At 38.4% G+C, this 27,912-nt stretch overlaps 2 protein-coding genes across 4 annotated transcripts; both read right to left on the reverse strand.

Moving 5' to 3' along the window:
* Positions 1 to 1,579: 1,579 nt before the first annotated feature.
* SRPRB (SRP receptor subunit beta) lies at positions 1,580 to 10,463 on the reverse strand. Its single transcript, XM_017343603.3, is given in 2 exon segments — positions 1,580 to 2,495; positions 10,416 to 10,463. Coding segments are annotated over 2 exon segments (870 nt in total). The 3' UTR covers positions 1,580 to 1,673.
* Positions 10,464 to 10,599: 136 nt separating this feature from the next.
* LOC100337728 (NKG2-A/NKG2-B type II integral membrane protein) lies at positions 10,600 to 22,113 on the reverse strand. 3 transcript variants are annotated; one of them, XM_008259642.4, is made up of 8 exons: positions 21,957 to 22,093; positions 19,730 to 19,999; positions 18,900 to 19,001; positions 18,235 to 18,288; positions 17,557 to 17,708; positions 15,518 to 15,618; positions 14,695 to 14,837; positions 10,600 to 10,985 (listed from the first exon to the last, which is right to left on the reverse strand). In XM_008259642.4, the coding sequence occupies exons 2-7, from the start codon at positions 19,914 to 19,916 to the stop codon at positions 14,726 to 14,728; spliced, it is 708 nt and encodes a 235-aa protein (XP_008257864.2). In that variant the 5' UTR covers positions 19,917 to 19,999; positions 21,957 to 22,093; the 3' UTR covers positions 10,600 to 10,985; positions 14,695 to 14,725. The 3 variants fall into 3 exon arrangements, with proteins under 3 accessions (XP_008257864.2, XP_017198864.2, XP_051706223.2); XM_017343375.3 differs by lacking the exon at positions 14,695 to 14,837 and having other exon boundaries at positions 21,957 to 22,113; XM_051850263.2 differs by lacking the exons at positions 14,695 to 14,837; positions 15,518 to 15,618.
* Positions 22,114 to 27,912: the final 5,799 nt, after the last annotated feature.

A 27,912-nucleotide genomic window follows, 5' to 3' on the forward strand; every position in this document is an offset into this window, starting at 1 on the left:
CTTTCACCTTGCTCCAAGATGGCACCTCTTCAGCTCTTAGCTACAAGAGTTATTGGTGGTGTCTCTACTCACTGCTGCATGTTTGTGCTGTCCTTGCTTCTCCAAGGCATTTATCTTTCTGTAGAATTTCTACTGCAAACTTCAACTCTCCCCTGAGAATGTACTTCCTCCATTTTTCTTCTGTTATCTTCCAGTGGTCAGATTAGCTACCTATTCAGCCATCTTGGATCTCTCAGGGTGTCTTTTCTTTAATGAAAAGTATTTTCAGTGTAGTAATTCTGCACATGATAAAATACTTCATTTTTTGTTTAAACACACCCTTTCTACATGGTATAATGTGACAGAAGTATTCCTCCCACCTGTGGTATTATCTTTACATTGTGAATAAGTAGTCACAAATAGTGATTGTTTTTCAAAATTACTCTCAAGTAAGTCACATGTATTTCTTTTTTCTTTTTTTTGACAGGCAGAGTGGATAGTGAGAGAGAGAGAGACAGAGAGAAAGGTCTTCCTTTACCGTTGGTTCACCCCACAATGGCTGCTGCGGCCGGTGCACCGCGCTGATCCGAAGCCAGGCTGGTGCTTCTCCTGGTCTCCCATGCGGGTGCAGGGCTCAAGGACCTGGGCCATCCTCCACTGCACTCCCGGGCCACAGCAGAGAGCTGGACTAGAAGAGGAGCAACAGGGACAGAATCTGTGTCCCAACTGGGACTAGAATCCAGGGTGCTGGCGCCGCAGGTGGAGGATTAGCCTATTGAGCCGCGGTGCTGGCCCACATGTATTTCAATAGACAAAAACATACCAAAAAGACACATTCTTTTTTTTTTTCACTTTGAAAGACTTTTTTTTGGTAAGCATCAGTGAATATATAATTGGAAAACCTGCAGAGAACTTTCCCATGCTGTACCTGCTCCACAGCATTCCAGCTATGGGTACAAAACTGGAGCTGAGGGAGCAGCACAGGCAGGCAGCCCATAGCAGAACAGGGTTCACATCTCCACACGGCCCCAAACAACACTAGAACACACTTGACCCTTGGCAGCTGGGGAGTTAGCATCTGTGGCTCTGCCACCTGGGAATGACTCCAAGGGCTCCTGAGTGCTGAGGCTGGAGTATGGCCAAGTCGCCGAGCTGATGAACATCCTGTCAGCCCAGCCCTGCTGTTCTGTACCTGTCTTCACACGTGGGCAGACTAGACTACCTATGAATCTGAGAACAAGGGACAAGAGGATGCACTGCCCAGAACGGGAGGGGCAAGTGGAAATCCACTGATCATAAATAGGGTTCCTTCCAGGGAAAGCACAAGATCAAAGCACAGAAGCAGCAAATAAGTCTTCGGGAATAACCCTGACTCTAGTGACAGTGTCCTTCCTGTATGTGGCCTGCTTGTTATGTCACAGAGACTGACCCTGCATCCAGCATTCACTAAGGGGATGTCGCACACACCTTACCAACAGTGAGAGTTAAACAGAAGTCATTTGTTTGAAAGGGAGCAATAGGGAGGACTGAACTTGAGAAAGAAAAGTTCCAGGTAGGCTTCAGCGGGAACTGGTGTCCAGAACAAGGAAATGTTTCCAGCCACATTTTATACCTCTTCTTTATCAACTCCAGACTACCACAGCCAACTGTCACTCACACGGTCCCCACCCCGACCAGTGCTTCAGAGCTGTCACTCAGGCGATTTTAGCAAGCCACTTCTCCAGGTCCTGGATGTCAGCGGAGCCGGGGTCCCCTCTCCCACCCTTGGCACTACACTCCAGGAACTCCACTTTGAGGGGCAACTGCGAGAATTCAAATTCTTTGCCTTTCTTTCCCAGTTGAGCAGGGGCAGTGCTGGAACTGTCCAGTGTACTGGGTGCAGCAGAACGGGTAACTCATAAGGTGTTAAGTTCTTTCTCAAGCTGTTGCTGAATTAACTTTGCTGATTTTGCCATTGCAATATCTTGCTTGTTGCAGGCTATTAGGAACGATGGTGTGTTCTTCAGACTCATGCTGTCAATGAGGACTTGATACAGAAACTCAGCCACATCTTTTACCTCTCTCTGGAATGCTGCACTATCCACGACAAACACAACAGCCCTGGCTGAAGTCTTAAACCGCTCTAAGAACTGAAGCCGCAAGCTCTCATGGCCAGGGAGGTCAATCAAGGTCAGACTATTGCCCCTATTATTGTTGACTCTGTATGTGGCAGAGCTGTCTGTAATGGACGTCTGGGTGTCTCTGTAATGGCCTGTTAACAACCTGACGAACAGCAATGTCTTTCCGGAGTCGCAAAGGCCGAGCAGCAGCACCGCTCTCTGGCTGCTCCTTCTGCTGCGGACGAGCTTCCAGAACACCAGCGTCAGCAACACCGCGAGAAGCGCCACCACTACTGACAGCACCATCCGGTCCCTCTGCTGCAGCTCCTGCCGCAAGGAGTCTAGGTAGGGCTGGAAAGCGCCCCCGGCACCGTCGCCGTCCCCCAGCCGCCGGGAGTCCGCCCAAAAAGACACATTCTAAAACTCACATGACTTTCAGGCCAGATGATTTAAAATTTTTATTAGAATTTTTATTATTTCTTATTTTTTGTGATTTAACCTTACATGTTTCATAATGGTTATCTCTACATTCATGATTGAGATGATACCTTTCCATACTCCTGCATTTTGTATCCCAATGGATTTTATATTTACCTCAGTGCTTCAAATGTTGTAGAATCCTAGGCCTTTGAAGAAGTCACATAATTTGGACATTGCTATTCCCGGGCATCTAGCAAAACAGATCCAGGCATTATTTTTCCAAATAAAAATACCTCATTACTTACACATCTGGGTGGAGCCAAGAAACAACTCTTTTTTTTCTATTATGCGTCTAATAGCAGGTTATCAAATTTTAATCAACTTATTTTTTCTTGTTTTATCCTCATTAAATTCATTTATGTACACAGGAATTTAAAAATGCATTTGGTTCATTTGGCTTAAACTCTGCAAGTCTTATATCACCTGTTTGGATATTGTGAGAATAGCTACTAAAAACTTGCAATGTTCTTTCTGGAGTTTTAGCTGAAGGCCCTGGAGACTCCTTATACTTCATTATTTTTTTCTGCATTATTTAACATACAATTTACAACAACATCAAAGCCCAACAAAACTAACTAAATAAGTGCTGATATTGTGGTACAGTAGGTTAAGCCTCTGATTGTAACACCGTCATCCCATACCAGAGATTCCAGTTGGAGACTTGCTCTGCTGCAGATCCAGCTCCTGGCTAATGTGCCTGAAAAGGCAATGGAAGATGAGCCAAGTACTTGTTCCCTGTCACTCATGTGGAAGACCTGGATGGAGTTCCAGGCTCCTGGCTTCTGCCTGACTGAACACTGGCTATTGTGGGCATTTGCAGAATGAACCAGAAGGTACAAAATCTCTCTCTGTCTCACACTCTCTTTCTGTCACTCTGCCTTTCAAATAAATAAAATACATCCTTCTAAAAATAATCAAATAAATTAGAAATTGCTGATATTTTCACTAAGGCCATTTTCTGCGTAATGAACTAGTATCTGTTAAGAATCTCTGTTGCAAGCATATAGTTAGGCAATGTATCTAAAATATTGAATAACATGTTAAGTACAGCCTTTATAATCTAGTTGCTCACAATTTATTCAAAGTATAGACACAAGCGTATGTGATTTGTAGTGGTATATGTGAACACTGAGTGTCATTAAAGATAGTATCATAAGTGACAGTCTCTCAATAGATTGCCAATTTCAACTATGAGAAAAAGGATTTAGGGAAAGTGCCCTGGATTAGGTGGCTTCTGATATTTTTCTAAAAAAATGTTAGCTGCAAATCTGAATGTTGCTGAAACATGCAAAGAATTGAAGATAAAATGTCAAACATAGAATCAAGAGACAATAAAATGAATACCAGTCTGCCATTGTTTTATTAAGTGGTGCTATGAATAGCTGGAATTAAGGATGGAGCCTCGAATAGCCTGGAACCATAATAATTGGGAGTGAATGAGGATAGGAAATATTCATAATGTAAGCTATGGTGTTTGAGTCGCACCAAGTAGCCAACAAAATCTTTTGAGGACTTTAAGCAAGACAATGGATTTGATTCTTACAGGAGATAAAAGAAAACACAAACTTAAACAATGTAGCCTGGAGTAGAAGTAAACTATATGTTTACCTGAAACATATTTTTTTATTTTCATTTTACCTGAAGAGAAAGAGAGAGAGAGAGAGAGAGAGAGAGAGAGAGATATTCCACCCTCTGTCACTTCCCAAATATCTACAAGAGACTGGATGGAGTTGTGTGCAAATTAACCTAGCAGTATCTAGTCCACACTACTTTCCCACAATCCAGATCTGCATGGACACTATTTCAGATTGGCATGGTGATGACATCAGTCTGATAGAAGAATAGGAAGCTCAAGGGCCTCATTCTCCCAAGGAAACAACATAACTAAATAAGAACTGAATTGCCTTTGTTAGAACTCCAGACAACAGTTATGGATTGGCTGCATACTTAGTTAGTGCAAAACCAAGAAAAGCAAGAAAAAACAAGAACTAGAAAATATGCTGCATTTATCTGCCATAATCCCTTGCTCTGTCAGCCGCAGGGATAAGCAATCAGGAGACAACCCCAGCTTCAATCCTCTTACTTGGAAAGAAAAGAGAAGAGTGAGATGTGTGTCTGACATTCTGACTTTTGTGGGGGATCTGCCAAAGGTGACTTTTGGGGGGCTGTCAAAGAGGACGTTTTGGAGGACACTATAGGGGGAGACCAGTTTATTTCGCTCCTGGCTCAGAGCAATAAAGTAAACAGTGGCATATGCTAGATGCCTGGGAACTGCTGAGAACAAAGGCAAGCATGCTGGGCTACTACAGCACTGGGGGAGACTGCAAACACTTCAGGGAATCACAAGGGGGAGCAAGAGAGTAAGAGTTCTATGAACAGGGGCAAATTTCTTTAACTGGGAAGTTACACACACACAAAGCAACTCTTCCAGTAAGGTTCAGAGTCTCTAGCTGAGATGAATGGTGAAGAAATTCCCAGTACAAAGTCAGTCTCCTACGAGTGGGAAAGGTAGGTGGTCTTTCGAAAAACCAAATCTAAATGAGAACTGCAAGGCATACAAAGAAACAGGACAACATGGTCCAGTGACAGAAACAAAATGAAAGAAATGAAACAGAAACATGGAGAGCTATTATTTATTTGATAAACTATTAAAATAATTATGTTAAACATAGGTAATAATCTTAAATGAAAGAGAACAATTAAATAGACAACTGAACAAAAGCAGGAAAGCAATACAGGACCCAAAAATAAAATCCAAAGAGATTCACAATGGAGCATTATTTCCTAACTAGCAAAGTTAGCAATTTCAAAGGAAAATGACCCATTATGCATGTGGGAGCTCCCATAAGATTATTACTGGATGTTTCAGCAGAAACCATACAGACAAGTAAGAATTGGGGTGATATATTAAAAGTGCTGAAAGAAAAGTAAATCAACTAAGAATACTGCATCTGGCAAACATGTTGATGAAAATGAAGATGAAATTAAGACTTTCCCAGATGTGGGCAATTGTGTGATGCTGCCTACCTAGCCCTCGCCCAAACAGCCTCACTGCTGGCAGGCAGTGGGAGCCCCAGGTACATTTTTCCCCACCCCCACCTTTTGCCAATCAGGTAAACTGCTCCTGGGTGTGGCCTAAGCTCATTAAGTTCACCTGGGAAGCACCTGACCTTCAAGCTAATTTGAGAGGTATATTGGCACCAGTACTGGTTCTGTCAGTGTTCCCCTGAGTTAGTTACGCCCCCTTCTACCTGCTCTTTAAAAGCCTACGTTACTGTTAATAAACCCAGACATGTTCATCGAAGCCTGTCCCCGGTTTCTTTTTGTGGGAAAAGGACATTGCTACCTTGCTTTTCTCAACAGTGTGGCTTTGCAGGTCAAAGCTGCACCCGGATAAACAGAGACTAAAAAAATTTGTCACCACTGAAATTACCATACAAGAAATACTAAAAAACATTTCTTTAATGTGGAACAAAAGGACACTAAACAACCACATAAAAGAATATGAATGTATAAATCTCAAATAAAAATATATATCAATATAAAATATTGTAATGTTATATAAGTTACTTTTAATTCTTATATAGAATATTTTTTTGACAGGCAAAGTTAGACAGTGAAAGAGAGAGACAGAGAGAAAGGTCTTCCTTTTCCGTTGGTTCACCTCCCAAATGGCCGCCACTGTTGGTGGGCTGCGCCAATCTGAAGCCAGCAGCCAGGTGCTTCCTCCTGGTCTCTCATGCAGGTGCAGGGCCCAGGCACTTGGGCCATCCTCCACTGCCTTCCCGGGCCACAGCAGAGAGCTGGACTGGAAGAGGTGCAACTGGGACAGAACTGGCGCCCCTACCAGGACTAGAACCCGGGGTGCCGGCACCGCAGAAGGAGGATTAGCCTAGTGAGCCGCGGTGCCAGTCTCTCATATAGAATTTAAAAGGCAAATATTAAAAAAAACTCTGTTGGGGCCGGCTCTGTGGTGTAGTAGGTAAAGCTGCCACCTGCACTGCCAGCATCCCATATGTGCGCCGGTTCAAGTCCCAGCTGATCCACTTCTGATGCAGCTCTCTGCTATGGCCTGGGAAAGCAGTAGAAGATGACCCAAGTCCTTGGGCCCCTGCACCCACGTGGGAGACCAGAAGAAGCTCCAGGCTCCTGGCTTCAGGTTGGCACAGCTTCGGCTGTTGCGGCCAATTGGGCAGTGAACCATTGGATGGAAGACCTCTTTCTCTCTTTGCCTCTCCTTTTCTCTGTGTAACTCTGACTTTCAAGTAAGTAAGTAAATCTTAAAAAACTAAAACAGAAAAAAAATCTGTTAATGTATTTATACAATGAGAAGATTTACCTTTGACATCAATAACATAAAGTGGAGGTGGTGGACCTGAAAAGAAATAGAGGTTTTTGTATAAAATTTGTTAAGTTGCTATCATCTAAAAATTGGGTAGGGTGGGAAAAGTCACTATGTTTCTAAATTTTTATTTATGAAATGCATGAAGCTTGTGTACCTTAAATGAAAAAAATATAAAAATAAATAAAATTGAAGTTCCTGAGAAACATTTTGAGAGTTTAATTCCACATAGATTCTTTCCAGTTCAGTTGCTGAAATGGAGCTTTGGGGCCCTGAGGTTTCTTTTTGTGCTTGTTTGGGACCCTGACTTGATTCTTTCTGGGTAGGTTACTCTGATTACTCACCTCTGCAGAGGAATGATGTCAAGGCCTGTGCTGTGGAATAACTTCTTGAGAAGTTCAGAAATGGTTTATACAACAAGAGGACCCCCAGGGTAGCCATTCTGGTGTGTGTGATAATACTGCTTACCTGACATTAAAGATTCTAAACATCTATCCGTTTCTAATATTATTAGAGCTGTAATAATGATTCATGGTGAAATAAGCAATTTAAATAAAATATCCTACATTTGATAAAATAGTATCAGTTGGTAATTGAAAAGCAAAAAATGAGACAGAGACAAGAATAATGGTCATGAATAAAAATACCTTTATTAAATGAGAGGAATATCCCACAAAATATTTTAACTATAGCATAATATCTACATTAGAAATTAATACAATTATTGAAAAATGATGTAGGGATTTTTATGATACTTTTGAAATCCAACAATGGTTAAAGATTGAATGCTCCAAAGTAGGGGAATAGTAACATTAGTACATGGTAATTTATTGCACCAAAGTACTTTTCTTTAGTGACTTATATTTATTTGTTAGAAGGGGTTGAGATGCTATCAAATGACCTTCTATGTTGAATGCATAAAAAATTCTGGGAAAGTAATGCATATGTTATATGTTAGAAACTGGTAGAAGACCCACTAAACTTATATATAAATTAAACAAAAAAATTTAAACCTGCTTATCAAAGTCATTGATAATTGACTTAATGGCTCAAATATGCAAACAGAGAATAATAAATTAATGTGTTCACTTTTATCAAAAAGACTGCTTGAACTACCAGAAAATCTCTATGGCTGTACAATTCAGTGAGGGTTTGCTTAAGTGACATTGATTCTAAGAATTCAGACAACTTAATTTAATAATTCAATCAATAGTTTCTGGATTCAGTGAGATCTAGATTTGCTCTCGCTTTGAGATTTATGTGTGGACTTTGAGAATTTACTTAGTGTCTAACCTCATTCACTGATCTGGAAAGGGGATGAGAATTTATGAAATATAGAGCATGTAAAACACCACTTTATCTGGCATTTTAAATCTTTCAATAAATATTAGTTACTTTAATCAGTTTAACATAATTGTTGTATTATTTCTGGTTCATATTACTTAGATTATGTAAAAGAAATTACTAGACAGACATCTCTTACGCCAGTGCAGCATATCTACTTTTACTGCATTGTGTTCAAATTTTTAAGCCTTTGTTTTATAAACTTGGATTAGCATTTTAAGGAAGCCAACTCATCTTTTTTTTTTTTTTTTTACTAAAATCAGCTTTTTTTGTTTATTTAATCAAACTATACAAGAGAGATTCTTTGACCTTCATGATTTGATGGGTTCATTTAAAAAATCTATTTCTATTTTTTTATTTCTATAGATGAGGCCAAATATACAATATTATTTTGTAATAAGAATTTTATGTTCATTGTCATGATGCTCATGGGATTAAATTTTAAATTATATTGATTATGAAATCCAAATATCTTGTGTGAGAAGACTACTTTTCCATTGTCAATAACTTTGGTATTTCAAGAATGAAGATTTGCTTTTTCCTTGACTTGTTTAAATCAAGGCTGCAGTGTTCTGTTTTGATTTTCCTACATAGTTATTGCACTTTCACTGCATCATGTCGAGTGTGTGCAGCCCTTCCCCGAGTCAGGTGGGCAGGTGTAGAGCCCAGAGTGTGGCACCCCTTAGTAGGGAGGGAGGCCAGATTACCCTCACGCACAGATCAGTGCAGTCTGTGGGCTCCACACACTTCCCTGCGCAGAGTGTCAAGAGAGGAATGAGCAGATTACTCACCCATTGTTGCTCCCCCTCTTCGTGGAGGAGCAACACTAAACCCTGCCTAGGCTTCATATCCGAGTCACGGCACCATTATGTCCCTCCCCCTCTTCGCGGAGGAACGACACAGGACCCTGCGTTGTTCTTTCGTCTGCTCGGCCCTCCCCGGGTTTGCTGCTGGTTCTTCCCGGGTTGGCTACTGTCCCTTCCACCTCCGTGGAAGAGTGGTTCCCCCTGCCACTTTCCCCACTTCTGCGGGGGAGCGGCACACCGCCGGCCGGCTCTCTCGGGGGCTGCACAGGTGTTCCTTCAGATAGATGTTCCTTGGTGCATGTTGTCTCTCTCCTCCTTTATAGTCCTCTTCCACCAATCCCAACTCTACTACCCACACGCCGAGTACGCTGCTCTCCTCCAATCAGGAGCAGGTCCTGCTGTTTATTGGTTGAACTGGAAGCAGCTGTGTAGAAGCTGTTTCCTCCTCTCCCAGCGCCATATTGTGGGAGAGCAGATGCATAAAATAAGTCTTAATTCGAGTAACAGTCTAGTCCCAGTTGCTCCCCACACCCATCACTTCAGGTTTGAATAGGGAAATCTCACACTTGGGGACGAAAATTGCATTAAATCAATTTTTCTCATGCATCTCCAGAGCATAGGAGACTTTGTTCCTGGGGTTTCCTTTAGTTTGTCCATTTTCCAGTGTTTTGGAGGAATTGCTCCATTTTTCACAAGTTATGGGGAAGGGGAGGGCAAATGCTTGATCACCCATGCAGTTAAATTATTTTAATTTCATTAATGGACACCCACAATTCAGCCCTATGGGGAGTATTTTAATATGGCTAAGTTTTACTTTTATACAACATTGTTAAATCTTGTTTTACACACTTCTTTTCCTTATACACTTTCTTTCCTTATACACTTACTATAGCATTGCTATTAGGATGAGGAAAAGAATAAAATAATAATACTGTTGTTGATATGTATTTAATGATATTTATCACTAATTATTATGGGGAGTTACTACATTTATTGTAACTTTAGTGTAACTTGAATCAATTTCCAAAATTATCTTTTTAAAATTTCTACCTTAATTCTTCAAATTCCTGAATTTTATTTTATTCATTGTAAGTAATACACTGTCACCATGCTAGAGACTTAAATTTTAAATAATGATTCACGTTGTTCATAAATTTGTCCTCCAATTATTTGTTGAAGAATTTTGTTGTAAATGACAAAATCCCAAGGCAAACTATGTAGGTGGGTAAAGAAAATAATATAGAAAAAGTTGCATAGCCCCAAAGTGGAAAAGATAGAAAGAGTAGATTTTCAGAGCACAAGTTAAATGACACACAATGGGTAGGCATTTGTTCTAGCACTTAGATTGCCTTGTGACGCCAATACTCCATACTGGAGCGCGTCCATTCCTGGCTTCAATCCTAATTCCATCATCTTGCTAGTGCACACCTTCAGAGGAAGCTCACGCTTTGGCCTGACCCAGTCCTGGATGTTGTGGGCATTTGGGGAGTGAATCAGCAAACAGAAGATACCTCCCCCTCTGTTTTTCTACCTTTCAAATAAATACACATTTTTTTAAAAAAAGATTTTATTTATTTATTTGAAATGAAGAGTTACACACACAGAGAGGGAGAGACATGGAGGGAGGGAGGGAAGAAGGGAGGGAGGGAGAGAGAGAGATCGATTGATCAATTTTCCATCCACTGGTTTACTCCCCAAATGGCCACAAAGACTAGAGCCAGACTGGTTTGACGTTTGAAGCCAGGAGCTAGGAGCTTCTTCCATTTCTCCTACATGGGTGCAGGGGCCCAAGCACTGGGTCATCCTCTGCTGCTTTCCCAGGCACATTAGCAGGGAGTTTCATTGGAAGTGTAGCATCTGGGAATCAAACTGGTTCACATATGGGATGCTGGTGCTGCAGGCAGAAGCTTTACTGGCTATGCTGCAACGCTGGCCCTGATACAAAAATTTTAAGAGATAGATATTTTTAAAAAAATGACATATGTACATCAAGGGAAACAAAAATTTAAATTATGTGGTTAGTTTCAAATGGAATATTTTAAATGTTCTCATAAATATATTAAATTATTAAAATAAAAAATAAATGAAATGAAAGAAGAAGGAATGTTTTTAATCTGTCAGTCCAAAGGATACTGACTTCCATGCTACCACTAGGAGATTGAGTACAGGCAAACACAAATCTATAGCTTTCTAAATTCTAGAAGAATGGAATTTAAATCCATAGTGTAGCCCTGGAATCTGGGCTATGATTGAGCATTCCATCACAATGGCTAATGTTGGCTAGTTGTGTACATATTTCTATTAATTACATTTCATTAAATTTTTATAAATAAATAATCATGTACATAGTATGTGCATGAAATATGTACTCATATTTCTAATTGTTGGAATTAAATTTATTTCTATTTATATATCAATGTTTTATAAACTAAATAATGATCTTTTCTCACATATAAATAGAAGAATAATGTAATTCATTAAAGATGTCAAATAATGTAACATTCACTAATTTTTTTTTTACATTTGAAGTAGCTCTGTCCACTATTCCTATAATATTCACTTGTTACTTTCATTTAAACAATGTCACATGCCAGCTTTTTATTATATATGATATTATGGAATTTTAAATTTTTTGATATGTAACTTCATGAAAGCTAGGGTACAAAAAAGATAAAAATATACAGGCAGAACAAAATTAATAATAGTAGCTAGAGTTTTTTTATATTTTTAATTTTTTTTAGTCCACTCTATAAACAGAGGTTTAATGAACCACTAACCATAATATTCAACAACTAAAAAGAATAAAGATCACAGTTTCACCATAGTATAAACAAGGACTAAACACAACAACTATATCACAGTATGTCCATTTCATTCCTATATTTTTTTGTGTTCTATGCTAACTACTTCATTTAAAAGAAAATATATGTTATGATATTTGTCTTTTTGGGACTGGCTTATTTCACTAAGCATAATGGTTTTCAATTGCATCCATTTTGTTGAAGTAGAGTTTATTCTTAAATCATGAAAATGCACAAATATAGACATCTATACGTACATGTACAAGGGTACTCTAAAAAGTTGTGGACAGATTATATTGAAAGATGCTTATCCTTTTCCTGATTTTTGAAATACACTCATATATAAACGTGTGTGTATGGAGAGAGAAAAAGAACCAAAATGCATATTATTGTGATTATTTCTAATCATGGCAGTTCGAAATATCCTAAGAGAAACGGGTAAATTGGAGATCAATAATAAATAAAAATTATTTTAAAAATGATTGCAAAATAAATTAATTTCCAATAATTTTTTAAATGGAGGGTCCTGTGTTGTGGTGTAGTGGGTTGAGCCTCTGCTTGTGACATTGGCATCACCCATCAGAAGGCTGCTTTGAGGCCAGGTTACTCTGCTTTCAATCCAGCTTTCTGCTAATGAACCTGGGAAGGCACCAAATGACAGTCCAAATGCCTGACCCCTGTCATCCACATCATTATTCCTCTCAGTAACTGCTTTTGCTTTATTTATGACAATATATTAACTTTCTATTGGTTTGTGTTGTATAGTATATTGTATTCTATAGTCTATTTTTCTTAGTTGTACTTTAATCTTTCTTTGTGTTCATGATAAAGAGTGTCTTTTTAAGACAGTGAACAATGATTTTTAAAATATAACTATTCTTCATATTTCGAGACATTGCGTGGGATGCCAGTCTGCCATTGGAGAGCCTGGGCTGGAGGCCAGGCTCCTCTTTCAGTTCCAGCTCCCTGCAATGTGCACCCTGGAGGCAGCAGGTAACGGCACAAGTATTTCATTTCCTGCCATCCACTTGAGAGATCCTGATTAGCGCCTGGATCCTGCCTTCAGACTGGCGCAGCCTCAGCTGCTGCGGACACTTGGGGAGTTCACAAGGGAACTTTCTCTTTCACAAGGTCTCTCTCTCTCTCTCCCTCTCTCTGTCTGTCTCTGACAAATGAGAAAAATAGATTTGTGATTACTTATAGATAAAATAACAACTTATTGAGGAAAATCAAGAATAATCCAGATGAGATCAGCATGCAATCCTTGATAATATTTCTCCTTACAACAACAAACATTACAAAGAAAAACTTCAAATAAGGATGCTATTTACAAGGCATGAAGGTAAAATATTTATACTTCCATAAAATGTCACAAAAAAATAAAATATAGTAGAAATTAAAGAAAACCCAATAGTTGGGCCGGTGCCGCGGCTCACTAGGCTAATCCTCCGCCTTACGGTGCCGGCACACCGGGTTCTAGTCCCGGTCGGGGCGCCGGATTCTGTCCCGGTTGCCCCTCTTCCAGGCCAGCTCTCTGCTGTGGCCCGGGAGTGCAGTGGAGGATAGCCCAAGTGCTTGGGCCCTGCACCCCATGGGAGACCAGGATAAGTACCTGGCTCCTGCCATCGGATCAGCGCGGTGCGCCGGCCGTGGCAGCCATTGGAGGGTGAACCAACGGCAAAAAGGAAGACCTGTCTCTCTGTCTCTCTCTCTCTCTCACTGTCCACTCTGCCTGAAAAAAAAAAAAAAAAAAAGAAAACCCAAAAGTTGAAGGACATAGCATGCTATTGGTGTAATATATATCAATATTGTCAATATGACTAGACTCTTAAAAAACTTAATATTTTATTTATTATATTTTTGAGATAATATGTTTTTAATTTACATTATAGTCAAATGCTTAATGGCTCTACTAAAGAAAGAGTTTAACCAATAAAAATACATTGGTCCAGCAGAAAAACAGATAAGGACTTTTCACCCCTGTAAAGTAAATTTTAAAATAGTCATGAAATCATTAATACTATAGTAGTATATAATTCCTATCAATTTTAGAACAAATATTTAAAGCAAAGTTTGACAAAACACTTATTTTCAGCAAAACTAATATCCATGGGCATTTCTCTTAAAAATTTTTTTATCTCCCACATATAAGGGAGAACATACAATATTTATCTTTCTGTGTATGGCTCATTTCATTCAACATGATGTTTTAGTTACAATCCTTTTACTGCAAATGATAGACTTTCATTTAGCTGCATAATATTCCATTGTGTATATTTGTTTATACATATCACATTTCTTTATTCATTCATCTGATGACTAGACTTTAAATAAAAATTACTTGAAAAATTAAGATTAAATGAAATGCCAAGCATAATACCATGGAAGTTTTTTTTTTTTTTAAAAAAACAGCTGTGCTGAAGTATAATGTAATATAGAGTAAAATCCATATTATATAAATCCATGATTTTTGATATGGTCACAGAATGAAAACTATTAACAGGACTGTTCAAATTCAGAGAGTTTTTAACATCTCTAAAAGAAGCACTGTGTTGACTAATGGGCAGGTTCTAGTCCGCTGTCTCCTTGGCCCTCAGCAACCCCTAATCCACTCTCCATGTGTTTGCCTATTCTTGATATTTCACATAAATGGATTCAATGATCTTTTAGAAAACCTGAATGACTCAAATATAATGTTGAGTCAGACACAAAAAACATGAATTTTTGGTGAGAATATTGTACTTTAATGACTGTTCCAAGAAATTTCATTGTTAGTACTGTATAATTCACTTTAAGACTTTTCAATCATAATATTATTTCCATTTCATGAAATATGAAATTACCTGGCAGACTCCAAATTCCAGTGTGTTACTTCTAGAGCTTATGCTTACAGTTATATGTTTTTAAAGATTTGCAACTGTCTGATTGAAGGCCAGATAAGGATAACATAGCACAGTTATGTTCACCATATGACAGTTCTTTTATTCTGCAAGGGTTAAAAATGCTTAATTCAGTTTTATTTTATAGGGACAATCTATGAAACAGAAGCATTTCTCATGTAATTGTAAAATAAGAAATCATGAAAGTGAATAATGACATTTTTATATACTACTAGGGCATTTAGTTATTATGAAAAATGAGCAGACTCTTCTTATACTCATATCAGCATTTCACTAACTTACTTTTTATTTATCTATTTTCACCTTGAAAGACACAGACAGAAAAGAGAGACAGGAAGAAAAGAAGAGAGAGAGGGAGAGAGAGAGAGACAGAGAGAGAGAGGGAGGGAGAGAGAGAGAGGGAGAGAGAGATCTCCCATCTGCTGGTTCACTTTCTGAATGCCCAGGAGCCTGAAACTCCCTCTGGGCCTCTCACATGGGAGCCAGGGACCCAAGCACTTGAACCAAGATCTTCCACTTCCCAGAGAGCATTATCAGGAATCTGGGTCAGGTGCAGAGAAGACGGGACTCAAACCAGGCACTCTGATGGGGGATGTGGGTGTCCCAAGCAGTGGGTTAACTCATTGAGCCATGCCTGCCTCCTTCACTGATTTCCACTATTTTTCTCCATGTGTAAAATTCAACTTACACTTATGAGTGGTATTCTCCTTAGTTTTCCATTTTTATATTTTTCTTCAATTATATGTCAGCATCCAAAACCACTTACTTTAGTTTGAAAGTTGAGCCATTTACTGATATCCATGAATCATGAGAGTGCTTACGAAAGACTCCAATCCATGATAGAAATGAGTGGGAACTTAGAAATTTCTATCAGAAAAAAAGAATTTCATTTAAATAATCACTTGTAAACTTTTATTATTCTTTAAAAAATGCAGGTAGTTAATTCTTCCATAGGATCTTTAATGTTCAAAATAAAATGAATAGACTATAAAATGATCAAAAACCACTTTTTCATTGCCAATATTTTCCACAAATATTTGTAATTTTAAGTTAAAAATAACTCAAATATTTACGGTTTCAATTTCACTCTTTTCTGTATCTTAATAAGAAATATTTGATTTGTGTAACTTAATAGTTACCCATGTTAACAAAAGAGAGATAACATGGACTTAGAGATGTTTCCAGATCTTAAACATTCATTTCTCCAGTTACTGTGACCAAATCAATGGGTTTTTTTTATTATCTTTCTTAAGAGTCTGGGTTTTGAAAAGAAATTAAGAATTCAAGAAATAAGTGACATAAAAGCAAAAAATGTGGTTTCCTGGGCACCACATCATTCTTGAACAGCCCGCACTGTTTCCTGTATTTTGTTATTGATGTTGGTGGTGGTGGAATATGAATGGTTCAGCGTGGCATAAACATGTTTCTCTCTCATGAACACATTTATAAACTCTGGAACTGATGAAAGACAGCCACGGAAATCCTGAAAAGTGTAAAGCAAAAGGCAAAGTGGGTTGGCCCCTGGATTAGGGAGCAACAGAAGTTGGTGCATCAGATGTCCCCACCCAACAGAAGAGAATTTGAAGTTTCCCAGCACCCATTCTAGCAATAAGAGGGGACTCATGAAAGCTCACACCCCTTGTGTTTTGGGAGGGAATCCTGCCAGTGACACAGGCAAGGCTGGAACCACTGGCGAGGATGGTTTATCAAGAGACCTGCTGAGTACAAGCACATGCCTCTCGCTCCCACCAAGAGACACAGGGCATGGGAGGTATGGAGGGTCAGCAAAGGGAATTCCACAATGACAAGTGCTCTACCCAAAAATTGTCCCTGACAACATGAGACCCAGTTTTTACATCCAGGGAATCCAGATAGAATGGATTTGAAAGTGCTGTATTTACACAACGCAGCAGAGAAAATTAGCAAAGTAGGTAAATGAAATAATATGGATGAATTTCCCAAATATTAGGTGAAACTGAATTGACATACATGCTGCAACATTTCATTGATACAAAGTTCACCAAGGCAATGTAGTATTAAAGGTAAGGATAATGGATTAAGGAGGGGAGCCATGAGAATGTACACAGGGACAGGGTTGCTACTGGCTGCAAACTTCTACATAGTGATCTGACCTGTGGTAACATCAGTCTATTCACTTTGTGATCAATATGCATAATCATGAAATGCTTAGTTTTCTTTAGATATGATAAGATCAAAAAGCAAAATTATCTTGAAAAAAGTATATGCATTAGCACAGCATTCCAAGAAAAGCAAAAACTGGAAATACTTAAATGTACATTGGCAGTATACAAACACAAATACGATGTTGTAAAGCCAAGAAACAATATAATATCATATAGACTTGAAAATAAGCTAAAATATGCACAGGAATGTGAATGAATTATTCAAATATTATGTTGTATGAAATAGCTTTTAAAAATGCATGAAAAAGGGGCCAGCTCTGTGGAGTAGCGGGTAAAGCCGCCGCTTGCAGTGCCGGCATCCCATATGGGTGCCGGTTCGAGACCTGGCTGCTGGACTTCCAATCCAGCTTTCTGCTATGGCCTGGGAAAATAGTAGAAGATGGTCCAAGTCCTTGGGCCCCTGCACCTACATAGGAGACCTGGAAGAAGCTCCTGGCTCCTGGCTTTGGATCGGCGCAGCTCCCAGCTGCCATCTGGGGAGTGAACCAGCGGATGGAAGACCTTTTTATTTCTCTCTCTGCCTCTCCTCTCACTGTGTAACTATGATTTTCAAATAAATAATTAAATCTTTAAAAAATGCATGAAACATTTAGAATCTTACCACTTCTTCCTCATGATCTATATAGAGCAGATTTGAGTTCTTAGAAGCACAGGCCATCACACTGTCATTCCAAGTTTTTTTTTCCATGCTAGTATAATAACAACTGTTGGAATATATTAACCACTCCTTTGGACAATGATGACAATGCAATGCTGAAGAAAGATTGGGGATTACTATCCAGAAACAACATGAATTTTTGAATAGTTAAAATGAATTTACATAGGTATAAATACATACATACGTAACATATCTGTGCATCCCACAGGCTTACACATTGGAAACAAAGCAGAAACACTCATACAGAGAAGCACAGAAAAGAGTCAGCTTCTTAGCCCCCAATTTATCTGCCAATATCTAGCAAACAAACAATGAAACCAAAAGCATCCAGTATATGCATGTTCTGAAAGTCAGTGAACAACCCACTTTCTTAGAATAGTAAACTTATCTCTTATTATATTATTGAATTAGGAAATTTGAGCTGACAAAAAGACTGCACAGTGCTTTTAAATTATTATTTCTACATGTTGTGGGACAAACAGAAATACCCTATCTGTGTTTATGAATATTTGGTGCACATTTTTTAGTTTAATTTTATTTATCTAAACTAACCAAATTTTGCATGGCTTTATTACAAGCAGAATCTCTACAAATACCAGAACTTTGAAAATAATCAAATACCTTTCTGGGTTCTTCTTATATGAGAAGAATTGTTCTGTTCCTGTATTGCAGTAGCTAGAGGAAGTAATTAATATAAAATTAATATGTAAGTAAGTCATAGTAATTTGAGCTCCTTAGATCAAAATTTTGTATGTTGTTGAGAATTAGAATAAAATTGTTTTTCTAAGAGAAATTGATAAAGTAATGAAGGCTTATGGGAGGATCATTTCAAAAGCCTAGAAAGGAGCAAATGTTGTGATTTCTTCATTTCAACATTTGATTATGACTACTTGCACAGTTCATTTGTATTTCTCAGTAAGGGTTTTCACTCTCCAATATATATATATATGTATATGTAAAATATATATGTATACACATATATTTAAAAGTTATTTCCACAATACTTTTGACAAATGCATAATAACCATCCACATTTAGTAAAAATATATACAAGGGGTCTTCAAAAACTTTATGGAATATCTATATTACAAAAAAAAACTGTCAATGGATTTCCAAATGCTTGGAACTCTAATAAACTTATATTTAATTCTATTTTCCCAAGAAATTTTTGAACTATCCTTGCAAATCAAAATGAAAACTCTGCCCCTGATATTATTGTACAGGGTCACTTTCAATCATCAAAGTGGAAAGTTTCTTTCTAATGTTTCAAAAATATACATACATACAGGGAATAGCAATTGTCATTGTTACCACCACAGTGACCATTAAGACAAAGCAGATGACTCCCAGGATCCCAGAAATGATCTTCTCTGGAGGGAGAGTTGAATCTACAGGGAGAGAAATGGAAACGCTCAGATAGGAAGATGGAGACAGAAGAATGACATACAAGAGAATGCACCTGTGCCAGGAATGATGCAGATGAATTTGCACTACAAATCCACATGTACTATTGTAATCGGTCTCTGGAATATACCACTATGTTTTCAGTAAACAGAGTGCTCCATGAGTTCTGGGCTAAAATTGAGCAAAATCTGAATAAAATTCGTCTTCAGATTTCATATTAGAATAACTTACCCAACATCCTGTTCTGATCCTCACAAACAAAAAACATCACTTTTTTATTATTATTTTTGACAGGCAGAGTGGACAGTGAGAGAGAGAGACAGAGAGAAAGGTCTTCCTTTTGCCATTGGTTCACCCTCCAATGGCCGCCGCGGCCGGCGCATCGTGCTGATCCGAAGCCCGGAGCCAGGTGCTTCTCCTGGTCTCCCATGGGGTGCAGGGCCCAAGGACTTGGGCCATCCTCCACTGCACTCCTGGGCCACAGCAGAGAGCTGGCCTGGAAGAGGGGTAACCGGGACAGAATCCGGCGCCCCGACTGGGACTAGAACCCGGTGTGCCAGTGCCGCAAGGCTGAGGATTAGCCTATTGAACCACGGCGCCGGCCAAAACATCATTTTTCATGTCATGAGTTCCCCACTCTTTCCCCACATCTCTGCAACCCAACTGCACGTTCCAGACCAGCTAGATATATAGAGGAGCAGTTAAATGTTACCTTTGCAACGGCCATTCTTGTCATTCCCTTGACGTTCTTGAGAAACGTTTTGAAGGTTTAATTCCACATAGGTTATTTCCTCTTCAGTGTCTGAAATGGAGATTTTAGTGCCCTTTGGTCTCCTTTGCTGCTTCTTTGGGCCCTTGGTCAGATTCAACTCCGAGTAGACTACTCTTTGGTTATTCATCTCTGAGCTGAATGACGTCTGGCACTGTGCTCTGATAATTCTACTGAAGAGGCTAATAAATGGTGCATGTGATGAGAAGATCCCTGGTACAGCAAAGAATGGGCAGGGCGGAGCGTGAGAATTGGTGCTTATTTTGTGACTGGGGAACTAAGAGTTTCCTTAGAGCACTGAACACGTGTCTTACATCAAAATATATATTTTTAAAAATTCTTTTTTTAAAAAAATATTTATTTATTTATTTGAGAGACAGAGTACAGAGAGAGATAGACAGACAGAAAGAAAAGTTTTCGATCAGTTGGTTCACTCCCCAAATGGCTGCAACAACTGAAGCAGGGGTGATCCAAAGCCTGGAGCAAAGAGTTTCTTCTGGGTCTGCCACATGGGCTCAGGGGCCCAAGTACTTGGGCCATCTTCCACTGCCTTCCCAGGCCATAGCAGAGAGCTGGACTGAAAAGAAGCAGCAGGAACATGAACTGGCAGCCATATGGGATATTGGCGCCTCATGCACTGCAGGCGGAGGCTTAGCCTACTACACTACACCACAATGCCAGCCTCAAAGATTTTTTATCAAGGTATAATTGTTGGGTCTATAACAAACAAATTAGGAAAAAATAAAGATGATCATGAATAAGGTCAAGATTGTACAGAAATTTTACCATCATTAGAATATTTGTATTAAAATAATAATTTTGTAATGGAAAAATATGAATCAATTTTATAATAATTTTTAAATCCAATAATGGTTAAAGACTAAGTATTCTAAACATTAAGACTACAATGGTGGACATACATATTGATTTCTTGCATTACATTATATTATATTTATTAGTACTTTATTATTTATCTACTACATGGCTTAGGCATTATTAAATTGTCTTTTATTTTGAACAATTGAGGTGTTCTGAGAAGTTAAAAATTTAAGAATATTTTATATTTTAGAAAATTTTATGTAATAGAATTAACTGATGCATATCCTAAACAATATTGGAAACATTACAAAAAATAAATATAACAAAAGTAATCGACACTTTACTTAATGGCTAAAATATGAAATAACAAATTGATAAATAGAAATGTAGACCATTTATTGAAGAAAACTGTAGGTTGAAACATCCTGAAATATTTTATAGTTGTCAAAATCAGTGAGGGTTATTTTAGTTGTGTATTTATAGTAATTCAGATAATACAATTTAATAATTCAGTTGATGGGCCCTGGAGTCAGTGAGATCTAGAGTTAGTTCCAGCTTTGAAACTTACAATATGTGATCTTTAAAAAGTAACTTAGTGTCTAATAATCTAGTTTATTCATCCAAAACCACTGAGTATTTATAGAATATAATAAATTTAAAAATCACTCATGCTGATACTTAAAGCTCTTAATAAATGTTAATTATTTTAAATTATTTTATTAACCAAAATGCTATATTAATGTTTCTATCAGACCATTGAAAGAAATCATTAGAGAAAGCTCTTTTATAATCAGTGTAGTATATCTACTTTTGAATATCCCGATGAATTTATAAAAAGTTTTTTATTGTTGAGTTAAATTTAGCACTATAAACCATCTCATTCTGCTTTTTATTAAAGAAAAAATTGCTTTTGTTTAATCTAAGCAGGTGTCTGAGAATCATATGGTCTTTACCATACAATGAAATTCCTTATGAGTTTATTTATAATTACTGGGCTAAATATTAATTAAGATTATTCAAAGGCATGATATACTGATTTCAACTTCAAAATTCATTACACATGGTCATGAGTCAAATGTATTTCATTTTAAAATACATTAATTAACAAACCCAAATATGTATGTGTGTACTTGACTAATTCCCCATAGGCAATGATTTGAATATTTTAAGAAATTCTCCAGCATACTTTGCATTATAAGTTTTTACTCTGAATAAGCGAATAAAGACATCAGTGTTCTGCTTTTATTTTATTATATAATTAATTGTACTTTGGCTGCATTATATCTAGCTTTTGTAATCTTCCATTCACTATGGTGAGCTAGTAGAGAGACAGATTAGTAGCGCCACATACCTTCTGTTGCCAGAAAGTCGTGCCTCCATTAGTAGGGCAGCCTGGTTACTCTCCTAAGGAGACCTGCATAGCTGAGTAACCAAAGGTGAAATTTAAAGACATAAATCCCAGACAAGAACAATGTCTCTGATCTTCACAGACTGTTCTGTAAAGACTCAGAGTGAGTCAAGAGTGGAAAAAGTAGATTTCTCATCAATGTGTCACTTAAGGTTTGAACAGGAAATTCTCACATTTTGGCAACTTTAAAATTAGTTTATTTCCTCACACACCTCCAGAATATAGGAGACTTTTTTTTCTGGTAGAAAAACAAACTGTTGAAATCTTTACTTAATGTATGCTAAACTGATCTTCTGTATATAAAGAGAATTGAAAGTGAATCCTCATGTGAATGGAAGGGGAGAGGGAATGGGAAAGGGGAGGGTTGCGGGTGGGAGGGATGTTATGGGGGGGAAGCCATTGTAATCCATAAGCCGTACTTTTGGAAATTTATATTCATTATTCATTAAATAAAAGTTAAAAAAAAAACAAACTGGACCTCTAGGTGTGCATTGAGTTTTTCCATTTCCAAGTACCTCTGAACAACTGTTTTCTTATTCCATAATATATAGGCGGATAGAAACTTGACTACTCATGCAGTTTGTTTCCATCTCAGTCACAAAAATTGCCAATTTTGTTGTTTAAGATACACTTAAGAAGTATATCTTAAATGTTTAAGTACTACTTTTAGATCAGGTTGCAAAATTTTAGCATTATATACTTACTTTCCTCATATCATTATTATGCAATTTCTATTATGATGAAAAATTCTAAAATTCATAGTAAAATTATCAATAGATATATAATATTTGTCACTATTTATACTAAGGAATTACCAGATCAAATTTTTGTATTAGTACAAAAATCATCATTAACAAGCTTGTCTTCTTAATTTCTCTACTTTAATTCTTGAAATTCCTGCATTTCATTTTACTTTAAAAAATGAGTCCTTTAGTCTTTTAGATTTACCATGATAAAAATAAATATATCTTAAAAGGGGAAAACACTTGGGCTGGCGCTGTGGCACAGTGGGTTAATACTCTGGCCTGAAGTACTGGCATCCCATATGGATGCTGGTTCGAGACCTGGCTGCTCTGCTTCCGATCCAGCTCTCTGCTATGGCCTGGGAAAGCAGTAGAAGATGGCCCAAGTCCTTAGGCCCCTGCACCCACGTGGAAGACCTGGAGGAAGCTCCCGGCTCCTGGCTTTGGATCGGCACAGCTCCGGCTGTTGCGGCCATCTGGGGACTGAACCAGCGGATGGAAGACCTCTTTCTCTCTCTCTCTCTGCCTCTCCTCTCTCTGTGTAACTGACTTTCAAATAAATAAATAAACCTTTAAAAGGAAAAAAAGGAGAAAACATTAATGGTATCAAATGATGTCAGCATGCCAGAGATTAAAACAGTACATAACTGCTTATGCTACTCATTCACCCGTTTTCCATCACGACTAATTATATTTCAATAAGAATATTTTGTTGTAATGGACAAAACCCAAGTCACTCAGTCCTGTTAGTCATTGGTTCGGCAACCAAAACCATCCACCAACAAGCCCAGGAGGAGTCGTACAAACCAATACTTTCATAGCCAGGTTTGTGGACCTGTCTCCACTGCAGACTCTGAGAGAACTCTTGGTTCCTGCCCCTCTAAGTTGCATTCTGAGTTCATTCTTGACCACAGGAAACTTCTGGATACATATCTCTGTTGTTTCCAGGACAGGCTTACCAACCTCAGTCCCAAAGCAGGTACAGAAATGAAAGATGTGGTTTATGTGTGCCAAGACTCATGTTGAAAAAGTAACTGTGAAATTTGTAAAAAAAATTGTAAAAAAATTATAAAAAAGTATTTATTTATTTAAAAGGCAAAGTGACAGAGGAAGAGAGGAGAGATACACATCGCTGGTTCACTACCCAAATGGCCACAACAGCCAGGGTTGGGCCAGGCTGAAGCCACGAGCCCAGAACCCTATCCAGGTCTCCCACATGAAAGGCAAGAGAGATGCAAGCACTTGGGCCATCATCCACTGCCTTCCCAGGAAGCCAGATGGGAAGCACAGCAGTACAGACTTTAACCATCACTCTGACGTGAGATGTGGGCAGCCCACTGGGGGATTGGGGTAGCAAGTGGGAAGTAAATGGGTAATAGGAGCTCCAGCTTCATGAAAGCATTAATGTTGCCTCCATGAGGCTGAATGAGTTACTGAAGAACAAGCTGTTCTAAAGTGTGTCAGTATCCTTGGCTTGCTCGCTTGCTTTGTTTCTTTCAGTGTGAGCTCCTCACTTCCGCACATACTTCTTGCTCCTTCCCTCCATGCAAGGAGCAGCAAAGGGCAACCGTCAGAAGCCAAGCCAATGACAACACCAGAACCATGAGCTTTTCTTTTCTTTATAAATTAGCCAACCTCAGTTATTTTCTTATAGAAACAGAACGCAACAAGGACAGGCCTAGAATCTGGGCTCCTGCCTGTCTCAGCTGCAGATTGACAGCACAGTAAGCACACAGAAGGAGACACAATGATTAGTTCTTCTGTAGTGTGATCTGTTGAACTTGATCCCACGGTGGGTCCTGAAATGGCCCTGTAATTTGGTATGAGTCATTCTCTATCTCAGTCTGAAAGTAGGTCTGCCCACCAGGAGTCTTCCCATGACTCCAGAAATAGACATGGTTTTAGCTGTGAAGAAGCCCTGTGAGTCAGTCAGAGACCTCTCTTAGTCATGGATTAGGGCAATGCTGTCTCTCAAGGATGGACCCAGGGATCCAGTGGGAGCTGTCCCAGGTACCTAGAAAAGTCACACCCGCTCCACATACCTAGTTAAAGGTTTATTATCTGCATATCCTGAAGTGGACCCTCATCCTTGCACCAGCCCTGTGGATCAAGGAGTTGAAGATAGTCCTGTTTTTGCAGGGAACAGACAGCCATGATATCCAAACCCCTAAAGCCCTTGACTTAGCTCTTATTCCATTCAGTGTTCTCTTGGGGATAATATCATCAGAATAGAAATATAAGAGGAAGATCTTAACCTACTGAAACCAGTCTGTAAAGACTGGAGAGGTGTTGCTCCTTTGAGGGCACATACAAGTTCATTTGGATAATGACGAATCAGGCAAACATGATGTCATCAAAAGAATACAATAATGCTCTAAAACTAAGTAAAGTGCCTGAGTTTGAATTCCAGCTCTGGATCCTAATTCTGTCTTTTTGTTAATGTATACTCTCTGAGGCAGCAGGTGGCTCAGCTGGTTGAGTCTCTGCCACTAGTGTGGAAGTCTTGGGTTGAGTTTCAGATCCTGGCTTCATTCTGGTCCACGTCCAGCTGCTCTAAGCATTTGTAAAGTTAATCAGTGGATAAGAGATCTGTCTTTTTGTCTCTCTGTCTCTCTCTTTTCCTGGTTCTCTGCCCTTCAAGTAAATGAATAATGAATGAATACATTTTTATAAAAAAGTTCTAACAACCAACCCCAAAGAAATAGAGATGTACAAATTACTTGAATGAAAATTTAAAATAATTATCTTAAAGAAAATCAAATGGATATAAGAACCATATATAGACAACTAATGAAATTAAGAGAACAATACATGAATGTATTGAGAAATTTAATAAAGTGAAGAACTGCTGTATTTTTATCATATAAAATATACTTTAACTCAAAAAGGCTCTTGTGGCCATTTGGGGGTGTGAACCAACAGAAGAAAGATCTTTCACACTGTCTCTCCTTCTCTCTCTGTAAATCTGTCATTCAAATTAATAAATAAATCTTAAGAATTCTAAATCTATTATAGGGAGATGTTGACAGTAAAGGTAGAGAATATCAGAACTCTACTTTCAACAGTGGAGAGAACATCCAGACATTGGACTTTATCAAGTAGAAATGACCACAATGGTATAAAACCAGGAAGTGATAGCAGAAAGAAAACAGGAAGATTCATCAATATACAATGATTAAATGGTATGCTCCTAAATAACTGATAAGTCACAGAAGAAATCAAAAGGGGAGTCAAAAATATCTTAACACAAATAAAAAATTGAAGTATAACAGAATATTAGGCAGGATAACTAAGAGAAGAGATAGAGTATTATAATAAATAAATCCAGAAATGAAAACAGATGCATTATACTGATAGAACAGAAATACAAGTAATCACACATGACCAAATTAACAATATGTGTCAAGAAATTATATAACATAGAAGAAATGAATAAATACTTAGAAACATTCAATCTGCAAACATTGAAACTTGAAGAAATAGAAAATTCAAATGGACAAATAGAAGGGAGTTTGAGTCAATACTTGAAAATATCCCATCAAATAAAAGCCCACTCCTCATGGCTTTAATACTGAATTCTTCCATTTAAAGAACTAAAACTTATGTTTTCCCCAAATACAAAACAAGAAGAGAAAGAGGCAGTTAAAAATTTATTTAAAAAGCCAATGTTACTCTAACATTGTCCAGACAAGGATATCATAAGAAAAAAAAATTGCAGTGGAATAAACCTTACAAGCATAGATTGAAAAAAGAAAAAAAAAGTCAGTAAAATATCAGCAAAGGGAATGAAACAACACATTAAAATTGTTAACCACTTCAAGAATGATTAATTATTGGGATAAAAAGATGTTTCCACATATTCAAATCAAAAAATTTGATGCGGCCGGCGCCGTGGCTCAATAGGCTAATCCTCCACCTTGCGGCGCCGGCACACCGGGTTCTAGTCCCGGTCGGGGCGCCGGATTCTGTCCCGGTTGCCCCTCTTCCAGGCCAGCTCTCTGCTATGGCCAGGGAGTGCAGTGGAGGATGGCCCAGGTGCTTGGGCCCTGCACCCCATGGGAGACCAGGAAAAGCACCTGGATCCTGGCTCCTGCCATCGGATCAGCGCGGTGCGCCGGCTGCAGCGGCGGCCATTGGAGGGTGAACCAACGGCAAAGGAAGACCTTTCTCTCTCTGTCTCTCTCTCTCACTGTCCACTCTGCCTGCCAAAAAAAAAAAAAAAAAAAAAAAAAAATTTGATGCACCAATTAACAGAATTAATACAAAGACCATAAGATATATCATTGAGGACAGAAAGAGTGCTGGACGTTATTCAACATCTTTCCATGACAAAATCTTTCTATAAATTTTGTATAAAAGAAATACATGTCAATACAGTCATGGTCATATATGATAAGCCCACAGCTAATACATTCAATAGTAAATGATTGAAAGCTTTTACTCTAAATTCAGGAACAACACAAGGCAGACACTTTTATCACTTTTATCCAATATATGAGCAAATTAATTAAGAGATTAAAAACAGTCAAGAGGTAAAGGGCATCAAACTCAGGAAAGGGGGAGTTAAATGGTCTCTCCATAGGTTATTGATTTTGCATACATCTATAAAAAGTATAAAGACTCTATGGCTGGCGCCACAGCTCACTAGGCTAAACCTCCACTTGCAGCACCAGCACTCCAGGTTCTAGTCCCGGTTGGGGCACCAGATTCTGTCCTGGTTGCTCCTCTTCCAATCCAGCTCTCTGCTGTGGCTCAGGAAGGCAGTGGAAGATGGCCCAAGTGCTTGGGCCCTGCACCCACATGGGAGACCAGGAAGAAGCACCTGGCTCCTGGCTTTGGATCAGCGCAGATTTACTGCAAAGTAAACATTCAGTAAAATCAAGAGGTAACTGACAGAATGGGAGAAAATATTTGCAAATTGTGAAAGTGATAAAGTATTAATATCCAGGATCTATAAAGAGCTCAAGAAACTCAACACAAAACAAAGAATCCAGTTAAGAAATGAGCAAAGGTCTTGAATAGGCATTTTTCACAAAAAGGAAATTCAAGTGGCTAACAGGCACATGAAGAAATGCTCAGGATCATTAACCATCAGGGAAATGCAAAACAAAACAAAAACAACCAAAACACAATGAGGTTTCAGCTCAACCCAGTTA

Source organism: Oryctolagus cuniculus, chromosome 9, assembly GCF_964237555.1.
Source record: "Oryctolagus cuniculus chromosome 9, mOryCun1.1, whole genome shotgun sequence".
Taxonomy (NCBI): Eukaryota; Metazoa; Chordata; class Mammalia; order Lagomorpha; family Leporidae; genus Oryctolagus; species Oryctolagus cuniculus.